The sequence below is a fragment of the Phyllostomus hastatus genome, unplaced genomic scaffold, assembly GCF_019186645.2.
Source record: "Phyllostomus hastatus isolate PE091 unplaced genomic scaffold, TTU_PhHast_1.1 phas_scaffold_93, whole genome shotgun sequence".
In the NCBI taxonomy this organism is placed as follows: Eukaryota; Metazoa; Chordata; class Mammalia; order Chiroptera; family Phyllostomidae; genus Phyllostomus; species Phyllostomus hastatus.
This window is the reverse complement of record NW_025334042.1, coordinates 19195179-19206944: the sequence shown is the minus strand read 5'-3', so window position 1 is coordinate 19206944 and position 11766 is coordinate 19195179. Positions and strand designations below refer to the sequence as shown.

Below are 11766 nucleotides of genomic sequence, written 5' to 3'. Positions count from 1 at the left end.
AGCCCTTGCCACATTACTACCCTGCACCATTTTGGGAACTTGCTGAAACGGGAAAAGTGAAACATCTATAACATCTATTATGTGCCAGAGCCAATGCTAGACCTTCAGGCCTGTTGATATTTTCTCAGCTTTGCTTTCCTAATCTTTTGAAAACCACCTAGTTCCTAAAGTTAAACAACTTGACCACACTCACCAGTAGTGGCTAAAAAGTGGTAGCACCAAGACCTAACCCAAAGTCCATGCCTTTTATTCCTTCACTACATCTCAGTGCAATTCTCTTGAAAAGAGTCTCGTAACTGAATGGAAAACACAGAAGGAAATCTTTATTAGAAGTGGGAGTGAGGGGAGTGGGACCAAGCAGGTGGTTGCCCTGGGGGAGGGTCCCAAGGAGCAGAAGTTGGGGATGTCTCAGTAAAGAGGGGCAGATCATGAAGAGAACCTCCACCCCCACATGGGGTCTCTTGGGTTCGGCCAAGCATTGGGCTAAAATGTGGAAACTGGGCATTGACGAAGTACATAGGGATGTGGGCAATTCGGCCTGTGGACCAGCACTGCAGAGAGAGGGGAGGGAAAAGCCTTATCAGAGACTGGGCTCAAAGGCAGCCGTATGGCAGAGCCACACAGCAACCAAGGGCCTCAGCTCCTTCACCCCACTCTCAAAAACCTTGCCCAAACCCCCGGAGCCTGGCCTACTCACCACACTGAGCAGAGCCCCTTTGTTGAAGGAAGGGTGGAAAGTGATGAGCTGGGCCTGGGCTCCTGGCTCCCCCTGGATAATGCCACTAGGGGAAGAAGGAAAAAGAAAAGGTAAGCAGGCAACTAGGAACATAGGCAAGATGTGGGTTTAGTGAGGGAAGGCTAGCGAGGAGCCCAGACCTAATGGCCCGCCTAGCACTTACCAAGGAAGTAGCTCAAACACGGGACTGTTTCGAGTGCGAAAAAGGAGAATGACTGGCTTACCATCCTGGACCCGTGGATTTCCTGTAAGAAATGGATGCAGGCACGGGAAGAACTTGAGGCAGAATCCTGGGGCAGGGGCAGGGGCAGGGGCAGAGCACTGCAGCCAGGGCATGGGCACACTCGATGGAAAATGGCCAGGGCCTGGGCATAGCCCTTCCTCCCCACCTCTTACCTTTCATGAGCACAGCCAGACGCTCCCCACTGGGGTCCCAGACCATGGAGTGAGCCTCTCCCCCGAGTCTAGGGGTCAGAACAGTGGGTTGGGTGAGCTCAGCATAGTCCCTCCCACCTTTCCCTGCCTCTCCCTCACCCACTCAGCTCACCTTTCCTCTCCGTCTGGTGTCTGTACTGTTGTCTCAGACAGATCTGCCACAATTGTTGCTGACTTTGCACCTCCAACTCGCCCCTTTCCCTCACCTGTAGATAAAGGACAAAGGCTCTTAAGTATAGGAAATGGGCCTCTGACTAGTCCCTTGCCTCTCCATCACACCTCAGATTTCCCAAGCTGCTTTACTTCCCTTTATCCCTCAGAGTAACATTCCAGAGCATTCCTGCCTCCCTCTGACTACCCCAGAGGTCTGTATCCTAAATTCTTTCCCTCAACTCACCACAGCGTTCTGGGAATGACAAGGAGTAAATCAGTGGTTCCCCCAATACAGTGAACAGCAGTCGGTTTCCATCTGGGCTCCAACAGCCAGTCTGGGATCAGGAAGCAAAAGGCAGGGGAAGAGTGGTCTATCGGGGAATGTAGGAAGAAAAGTAGTACAGGAGGTGGGGAGACAAGCTTGGGGGACCAGGGGCCCATCTCTTCCCTGGCTTCTGAGAATGTTACCTGACATCGCCCTGACAAAGTAGGCCACCTCTCACAAGTCCACATCTGGGCCTCCCAGACTCTGTGCCAGAGAGAAGCAGATCACAGCTTAGGACCTCTTGTTCCAGAACTTAAACTTCCCTCCCTTTGTCAGTCCCAGGGTCACATTAAAGAATAGGAATGGGAACAGAAGGTCCTTCCTGCTGAAAGTTCCAGGGGCCAAGTGCCTTTCTACAGGTCATTCTTGCCCTCCCTCTGTCCTCCTCCCACTCACCGAAAGACAGCTGAAGGAGTAGAAGCTAGGACTTTGCTACCATCTGGGGACCAGAGCAGGTTGGTAACCCCACCTCCCCGAAACCAGGGGAGGGGAACACAGGTCTCTGTTGAGACATCCCATACCTAGGAAAGTGGGGGCAAGAGAGAGAGAGGAAACTCAAGTACCCCTATCATCTCACAGGGAGCTCCCCTTCTTTAAGGTACAAAGAACTGGAAAAGGGCTGTTAAAACGAGGAAATAGCCTTGGCTGGTATGGCTCAGTGGACTAAGTGAACCAAAGGGTCACTGGTTGGATTCCCAGTCAGGGCACATGCCTGTGTTTAATCCTAGGGACCTCCCCAGTAGGGGGTGCTCAAGAGGCAACCACACATTGATGTTTCCCTCCCTCTCTTCCCCTCTCTAAAAATAAATAAACAAAATTTTTAATAGGAGGAAATAGGTTTTATCTTTACAATTATAGCAGGCAGAATTTGAAATCTGAGTCTGGAGGATACAGCTCCTTCCACGGGTAAATTTGAGACTGAATGGACAGCCCTGGCTGGTGTAGCTCAGTTGGTAAAAGTGGCCTCCCATAAACCGAATGGAAGCAGGTTCAATTTCTGGTCAGGGCATATGCCTAGGTTACAGGTGTGGTCCCCAGTAAGGCCAAGAGTGAGAGGGAACCAATTAATGTTTCCTTCTCACATTGATGTTTCACTCTCTTCCCTTTCCATCCCTAAGCATGTCCTCAGGCTTCAGGTGAGGATTAAAAAAAAAAAAAAAGACTGAATGGATAATTTTCCCTCTCCACCATCAGGCAAAGAATGCTCTTTCCTCAATCTGAGAGATGGCTGAAATGACCGAAAGAGGGGTGGGGAACAGCTCACCAAGATAGCAGCATCCACAGGGGAAGCCGAGAGCAGCCGCCCCCCACTGGGGGCCCAGGCCAAACTGGTGACAGGTGTGTGTCCAGGGTGAGAGAGCACTTGGGCACAGCCAGAAGAAGGTCTGCCAGGGAAAACACGGTGTGGGGTCAGAAGACAAGAAGAAAGCCCCATGATTCTGTTTCCTTGCCTCTTGCTGGTAAAACTTACCAATTCCAATGGCCCCTCAGAGTTTAATCCAGGTTGGGGAAAATTAGTAAGGACTGTGAAAGTTAAATTAAAAATCAATAAGAAGGGCAATGTCATCACCACCAGGTCTACGGAGGACAATGAGTAAAGGAAGTAAGCTTTCACTATAGCCCTCCAGGAGGAAAAAATTTTCTGATCTGTCAGCTAGAGTATGGTGAGCTGGGGTAATGTCATGCTCTGCCCTAGATGACAGCCCTCCCCACAGGACCATCTTGTCTGGGCCTGGAATGATCCATGAGGTTACCTCAAGGGTCCGATCTCTTCTCTTCCCAGAATTCAGCCTGTGCTCCAAAGCCTGCCTTTCCTTGTCAGAAATCAGCCCCCACCCCCCTGCTCCTGCATTGTTTTCTCCTTGTCATAAAGATGCTGCCTGTGGGATGGCCTCCAGCTCTAGGCTGGGAACTCCCTGAGGGCACCACTGTGTCTTAGCTTTGCATCTCCAGAGCCACACACTTGGCCTGACGGGTACAGGCTACTGCCTGAATTAGTGCCACCCTCTCCCTTTTCCACTTAACTATAACCACTTTTAGCTCCAATGAGGTCCTAGGCCACTGATCTAAAACTTGACAGTAAGTTATAGTTACCTTTCCAGTTCACAGAGACCAATCTCATTCTCCTCAGTGGCCCCAGTGAATTCCACTGAACAGATTAACTTATTCAGGCATGCCTCCACAAAGGGACGTTTCAGTTGTGTGTGATTTTGTCTATGACAGACAATGCTGCAAAAATGTACTCTGTACCTTTGCTCCCGTCATTATTTGTGCAGAATAGTACTAACATGGAATTGGGGGTAAAAATAGACTTGCACCTTTAAAAAATAAATATGCCAACGAATTATTTTCTGAAAAGTTTGCACAACTATACTCTCATCAACTGTATACAAAAGTACCTGTTTTCCTACCCTTGCTCGTACTAGGCATTATTGAACATCTTAATAATACTATCATTCCGAATAGGCAAAAAAAAATATTCTAATCCTTTTATTTTTACATGTATTCTGCTTGGTATTTATTTATATATAAAGTGTGAAGCAAGGCCTATTATTTTCTAAATGGATAACCATTATCCCAACACCACTAAAAAAAAATCTAAACTTTTTTGCAATGAAAAGCCAAATCTATGATCTGTTAAATTTCCATATATTCTTAGATATGTTCCTGAGAGTTACCCTGTTACATTGATCTGTACGCCTATTCTTACACCAGTAACCTTCTGGTCCTATAACTTCATGAGATATTTTATTACCTGGTAGGGTAAGTTTCCTCTCAATAGTCTTCCTTTTCACACTTTTTTCTTAGCAGTTTTTTCAGTTATTCTTTCATAAAAACTCTAATTCTCTCCAGTTCACAACAGCAAACAAAACCCAGCAGAATTCTGATTGGAAGTACACTTAATTTGATATCTTTATATTTTCTTCTAGTCCTTTATTTATTTTTACATTTGTTTTTTGTCTGTTGGGTACTTAATTGTATCCAAGCAGACAAAAATCTTCCTATCCAGGAATACAGCTTGTCTCCATTCATTCAGCTGTTGTTTAATATTCAACAACTTTCTTCCAATGTCTAATACATTGAATAAATGTAACAATTTATTCCTAGTAATTTAGTAACTGTTGCTCCTATTATAAATAGAATATTTCCTTGGTTTCAATTTCTCAACTGATTATTGCTGGTATACAGGAAAGTGATTACATTTTCAGCAGCCTGGATCCAGTCACCTTACTATATTTAAATATCTTATTAGGCCCTGGCTGGCGTAGCTCTGTGGATTGAGCGCGGGTTGTGAACCAAAGCATCGCAGGTTCAACTCCAATCAGGGCACATGCCTGGGCTGCAGGCCAGGTCCCCAGTGGGGGCCACATGAGAGGCAACCACACATTGATGTTTCTCTCCCTCTCTTCCCTTCTCTCTAAAAATAAATAAATAAAATGTAAAAAAAAAAACCACACTGAATTTCTTTTATAAATAAATAAATAAATAAATAAATAAATATCTTACTAGATCAAATAGTTTGAGTTGAACCTCTTGTTTTACTAAGGTATAAAATTGAATCATCTTCAAAAAAATCTTACCATCTTCAAATAAGAATTATTTTCTTATCATTTTTAAGACTTTCCTATATTTTTCTTTTATTATTGTACTCACTAGAACTTCCAAAAATAATGTTGATTAATAATGGTGACAATGATATTTCTGTCTTTATCTTGACATTATTGAAAATACCTTTAGTATTTCATATTTCAGTTTTATATGGTAGCTACTGATTTTGAGTACATATGTTTATGTTTAGGTTGTCTCCTTGTATCCCTATTTTGTTTGTGTTTTCAATTGGAACATCTGCTTTTGGAAGAGGACACTTATTGATATAAGCATTTTTCTTCATTAATTTGCTAATGTAATAAAAAATCATGTGAAGAGATTTCCTAATGATAAATAGTCTTTAATTTCTGGAATATCCTACTTAGTTAAGGTTTTTTAAAATATTCTTTTGGACTCTATTTACTCTTATTTTTTTAGGATTTTTGAATCTATGCTCAAATATTTTCTTTCTTGTACTAACTATTGTCAAGTTTAGATTTTGGGTTACATTAGCTATCCTGGAACAGAGGACATTAATGGAAAAAGTAGTGAAATCTGAACAAGGTCTGGAGTTTAGTTAATAACGTACAAATGTCAGTTCCTTAGTTTTGACACACGTAACATGGCAATATGTTAAAAATGGGAAAACTAGCTAAGACTGGTATGGCTCAGTTAGTTGGAGCATCATCCCATAAACTGAAGGGTTGAAGGTTGGATTCCTGGTCAGGGCACATACCTAGGCTATGGGTTTGGTCCCCAATCGGGGCGTGTACGAGAGGCAACCGACTAACATTTTCCTCTCACATCAATGTTTCTCTCCCTCTCTCCCTCCATTCTCCTCTCTCTACCTTCCATAAGCATGTCCTCAGGTAAGGATGAAAGAAATTTTTTCAAAAAAAATATGAGGAAACTGGGTAAGGGTATACCAAAACTCTGTACTATCTTAAAAAAATGTGTATATAGATATAGATACAGATATAGATATAGATAGACTGATTTTTAGAGAGAGAAGAAGGACGAAACATAGACTGGTTGCCTCCTACATGTGCCCTCACCAGGGATCGAACCCCAGACTTCTGGTGTATGTGATGATGCTCCAACTGAACCATACTGGCTAGGATCAAAACTCTGTACTATCTTTGCAACTTTTCTAAAATTTTCTAAAAATCTAAAATTACGCCCAAATTAGCCTTGGCTGGTGTGGCTCAGTGGATTGAGTGCTGGTCTGTGAACCAAAGGTTTGCTGGTTTTCTTCCCAGTCTAGGGCACATGCCTAGGTTGTGGGCCAGGTCCCCAGTGGGGAGCAAGAAAGAGGCAACCACACATTGATATTTCTCTCACTCTCATCTCCCTCCCTAACCCTCTCTAAACAAATAAATAAAATCTAAAAAATAAAATAAAACAGAGCCCTGGCTGGCGTAGCTCAGTGGATTGAGCGCGGGCTGGGAACCAAAGTGTCCCAGGTTCGATTCCCAGCTAGGGTACATTCCTGGGTTGCAGGCCATAACCCCCAGCAACCACACATTGATGTGTGTGTCTCTGTCTCTGTGTCTCTGTGTCTCTCTGTCTCTCCCCCTCCCTAAAAATAAATAAATAAAATCTTAAAAAAAAAGAATAAATTGCAGATTTTAAAAAAAATAAAAATAAATAAAATAAAACAAAATTATGCCAAAATTAAGTTTATTAAAAGAAAAAAATCAGGAGAATTTCCAAATTTTTCTATGATCTGTATTAGTTCAAATACTATGGAGATTATCTTTCCTTTGACAGTTGGAACTCTCATAACCAGTTTCTGGTTTTACATTTAGTTCTCCTAGGTATTATTTTTCCAATTTCATTGGTTTCAACTTCTAACTATATTAACTCCCTTCCCACCTTCCTTTAAACCTATATCTGATAGTCCTCTAAAAGAGAGTCTTTCTAACTCCATAATTCAGATACACACTTCCCACAATCCCAGAAGCCTCTACTTCTGTTCCTTTCTCTAGATTACAGTATTCTCAGCACCTCCACCTTGACCTTATGTCCACTCCTCCAATGGGAATTGCTGTGAGGACACAGAAATTCTCCTTCCAAACCTCCTCACTGCCCTTGGCAGGGCCACAACCTCAAGCCAAGGTAAGACAGAGTGGGGACTCACCTGGTAGACAAGGAGGTGGGGTCCAGGGTCCAGATGAGAATGCAGCTCTGGCAGGCCACAGCCAAGACAGACGCACTGAGGGGCTTCCAGGCCAGAGCTGCCACATTTCGCTGCAGCCGGTGCTTCAGAGAGGGGACTATGGTGCTGAATGAAAGGGTAGGGGACTGTGTCAAAGCAGGGACACTAAGGCTCAGGAGACTGAGTACAGCTGAGAGGCAAATCCACAGAGAAGAAGGCTGACCATCCAAGGACTGGCAGTATTGTGGGACAGAAGGATAAGATAATGGTTAATCTGGGTCGAGGACACAGCCAGGTCTGGAAGGAGCCCTGTGGGCCAGGCCCAGGAACTGCAGGACTCCCCTAAGAGCAAGGTTGGAGAGGGAAGTGGAGGCTAAGCTGTGGAGACTAAAGAGTCAGAACCTGCCCAGAAGGCCCCCACACACCTGTTGACATTGTATACACGGACCGAGTCATCAAGCAGGGCCACTGCAAACTTGTTGGTGTGGGGGTGCCACGCAAAGACCCGCAAGCAGCAGCTGGACCTGAGGCGGGAATGAGCATGAAAAGTCCAAACCTACACCTACCCTTACTCCGGCCTAGAAACTCAGGTTCCCTTTCATATGAGGACATTACTTCCCCCCCCCCACTTTTTCTTTTATTTCTTTTTTTGGAAGGTAGAAGGAGTGAGAATGTGGGCAGCAGTCAGGAGAGAGGTGGGAGGAGTCTATACACAGACTTCTCTCTCCCCAGAAGAAGTTGCAAGGTTCAGGACTTGCTTCCTACAACAGCCCCAGAGCTGGTACACTCACCAGTTTGTGACCTGGGCAAATTCAGCAATCAGATCTTCACTCCTGAGCTGTAAGATCAAATCGGATAGAGGATGCACGGGGACACAGGGAGCGCATACCCTCTGTGTTCCCCCTGGACCACTCCCACCTTCTACAGGCTTCCCACCCCATTCTGCCCTTAAGGGGTAGGAAATGGAGAGTGGAGAGAGGGGTGGGAGTGGGAAAGGCCAGGGGAGGAAGCCAAACTTACAGACAGGTGTGGGAACAGGGACCCATGAAGGGAAGAGGCCCATCGGCAGAGTGCTAGGGCCCAGCTGGATGCAGTCTTCACCCACTCAAATACTGTGGGGTTGAGGAAGCAGCTCTGATTAAACCATTCACAGGGTTCCCACTGCACACCCTCTTTGGTGAGAGATGAGCACTCCCCAGGTCCTTCCACCCAACAAGTGCTTCTGGACACCCACTCTGGGGTATGTGAGGTAGGCGGAGGGGAGAAGCGAAGATGGCTGCAATGCAGACAACTGGGCCAGGACGAACAGGGATAAAAGGAAAGGGGCTGGGCCAACAGGTACCAGGACAAGGTAGGGAGAATATGGAGGGGAGATGCCAACAGCAAAACTAGAGAGGGCTGGAGGAAAAAATACTTACCCTCCTCCTCCGAGTTTGCAATTTCATTCAGCACCCCAAATAGACCCATGTCTCGCCTGGTGAGGAGAGGAAGCTGTGAGTCAAATTTCTCTGATCTCTTCAGGCTACCTTCTACAAATTTCATTCATTCACTCAATAAACACGTGTACACATAAGAGGATTCACATTTATTGAGTAGCAACTATTTGCCATGCACTTTAAAGATTGTCCTGTCATTTAATTATCACATTAAAATGGGTATCCTGCCCATTTTACCAATGAGGCAACTCAGGCTCAGGTGTCTCCCAGGGCTCTGTGAGCAGGTCAAGGAGTGAAGATTTGCCCTAAGACAGTAAGTGGAAAGCCATGGCAGGACATTAAGTAGAGAACAGACTAACCACATTGGCATTTCAGAAAGATCAGTGTGGCTGCATATTAGAGGGGCTGTTTGACAGACAAGTGAACACCCAGGTGTGGAGCAGCAATTGCAAGTCCAGCCCAGGACACCAGTATTTACGGGACAGTGTGAAGAGAAGCAGCAGTTGGAGAGGCAGAAAGTGAAAAAGGGTCCAGGATTGAATGGCTTTCAGACAATGAAATGATGTTTAGAAAAAGGACTCATGGCCCTGGCTGGCATAGCTCAGTGGATTGAGCGCAGGCTGCGAACCAAAGTGTCGCAGGTTCAATTCCCACTCAGGGTACATGCCTGGGTTGCAAGCCATGACCCCCAGCAACCACACATTGATGTTTCTCTCTCTCTCTCTCTATCTCTCTCCCTTCCCTCTCTAAAAATAAATAAATAAAACCTTAAAAAAAGAAAGAAAGAAAAAGAAAAAGGACTCATGGACACGGACAACAGTGTGGTGATTGCTGGGAGGAGGGGGGCATAAGTGGACTACATGGTAATGGAAGAAAAATGCAAAAAGGATTAAATGCAAAAAAATTAATTAAAAGAAATGAAATGATGTTTAACTTCCTACATAGAGACATACAAATTAAACCATACTGTAATACCAAATATTGAAGTTTGATAGCACATGGGTGGCGAAACAGGAATTCACATACCCTGCTGCTAGGACTGTAAATATGCACAGTTTCAGTGGAGGACTATTTGACAACACCACCTGAAGTTACAAATGAAAACACCCTTTGAACCTAGCTACTTCATTTGTAGAATTCACTCTACACATGGCAATGATAATAAGAGCTAACTTTTGAAGGAATTAATATGGGCCAGGCACTGTTCTCTAAGTGTTTAACATCTACTAACTCATTTAATCATTACTACTACCTTGTAAGGCAGGTTTCATTTTGTAGATGATGAAAACTGAGAGGCAGAGTGATTAATTTACCCAAGGTCATAGCTAAAAAGTGACACAGCCAGGAACTGAATTCAGGCATTATTGCTTCACTTCTACATGTGCAAAATGAATGACTTACATAGATTATTCACTGCAACCTTACACCTCACCTTGCTGAGCTTCAGGTAAAGGCTCAGGAAGTGTTAATAACATTAGGTGGGGGTAGGGGGCAGGTTCACATAATCAAATCATAAAGCAAGGCAAGTCATCGGAGATGAAATGAAAATACTGTTACATGGCATAGAGTTCTAAAATAAGGACTGATAATTTGCATGATATACGGTTCTGAACTAGAGGGAGCCTAGCTGCCCAAGTTAGAGGGGTGGTGACCTCATTTTCTCCAGGAGACCCTTTGCCACGTCTCACCAAATATTGATGCACCTCTTCCACACTTGCTCCCGATGATGAATGAAAGCAGTTCTAGTGCCATGGTCCAGTCTCCCAGGGGTCTTCAGGGGATCTTTAGACAAGTTTAGGACGGGAAAGTTGATCCACTATAGCCGAGAAGTGAGAGGTGTGAAAGTGAGTCAGTCTCTTCCCCAGATCTCCGCTGAACTCCCTGCCATCTCCAACCCATGGCTGGACTAACTGTAAGAGGCTCCAGGGAGCTGTTTCCCATTTCCACAAATTTAACACTTCAGAAACCAGAAAACAGGTCTTAGCTCCCTTATCTGTAAAACTACAATAATATTGCATAGGGTTGCTGTGATTATTAAAACATAATACTTGTGAACATCTGACTCAGAATATCCTTCTTACAAAGCAAACGCTCGGTAAATGTCAGTATTTCTTCCTTCTCCTTCCCAGGAACACGGAGGGAAAAGGCTTCAGGTTGTGCTTTCCCAGTTCTCCCAAGGACTGTCCCCAACTTTTCAGTACTTCTCCTGCCCTGCACCCTCACAGCCCTTCGATTTGCTCTCATTTTCTCCACTCCCTCTAGGCCTCCCCACAGGTCATCATCCCTCATCCTCCAATCACAACCCTAAAATACATTCCCGCCTTTCCATCCTTCTCCAGCCGCGGCCAAGCTGTTTGGAGTCAGCCAAGGTGTGGACCGCGACCTCGCTCCTGCCACGCAGCCACAGGTCCCCCGTTCTCTAAGACTACGCCCCACACCAGTAGGTACCCCCCCTCTCGCCCAGGCCACCTGGCCCCGGAAGTCAGGAGGCGGACTCTCGTAGCTATTGCCTGTCACCAGCTCGTTATTATGCTCGTATAGGGTGACTTGACCCCTAGGCGGAGGCGGAGGGAACAACCCCAGCGAACACATTTTGCCAGGCCGGAAGACGTCTGGAATCGATGAACTCCCGGAGCCTGCTCCTCTTAGTTCCCGGGCTAGATTCGGAAAGGTACGGATAGCCGCCTAGGACAAACGCCGACGCAAACCTCAGCGCAAATGAAGAGAATGACAGAGAAAGATGCGTGCGTAGTCCGGAAACAGACTTTCAGAGCTTCCTCGCGCGCCACCTGGCGGCTGGAGGGGGAACGGCGCGGACTCATCAGTAGGGCCAACTCCTAGTTAAGGGTCCGGCAGGTTTTTTTCCCTGTGGGTCTGCTGTTTTTCCGAGTTCCAAATTCCCCAACACATTCTCCCACTCTCTCAGCGCTTGTAA

At 45.5% G+C, this 11766-nt stretch overlaps 1 protein-coding gene across 4 annotated transcripts; it reads right to left on the bottom strand.

Moving 5' to 3' along the window:
- Positions 1 to 297: 297 nt before the first annotated feature.
- On the bottom strand, positions 298 to 11538 carry AAAS (aladin WD repeat nucleoporin). Of its 4 annotated transcripts, none has more exons than XM_045829454.1 (16): positions 11301 to 11538; positions 10520 to 10647; positions 8814 to 8869; positions 8416 to 8507; positions 8187 to 8233; positions 7821 to 7919; positions 7378 to 7521; positions 2914 to 3034; positions 2046 to 2170; positions 1793 to 1853; positions 1569 to 1659; positions 1284 to 1377; positions 1133 to 1200; positions 900 to 981; positions 698 to 782; positions 298 to 551 (listed from the first exon to the last, which is right to left on the bottom strand). In XM_045829454.1, the coding sequence occupies exons 1-16, from the start codon at positions 11421 to 11423 to the stop codon at positions 327 to 329; spliced, it is 1641 nt and encodes a 546-aa protein (XP_045685410.1). In that variant the 5' UTR covers positions 11424 to 11538; the 3' UTR covers positions 298 to 326. The 4 variants fall into 4 exon arrangements, with proteins under 4 accessions (XP_045685410.1, XP_045685411.1, XP_045685412.1 ...); XM_045829455.1 differs by having other exon boundaries at positions 8187 to 8197; XM_045829456.1 differs by lacking the exon at positions 11301 to 11538 and adding an exon at positions 10913 to 11123.
- Positions 11539 to 11766: the final 228 nt, after the last annotated feature.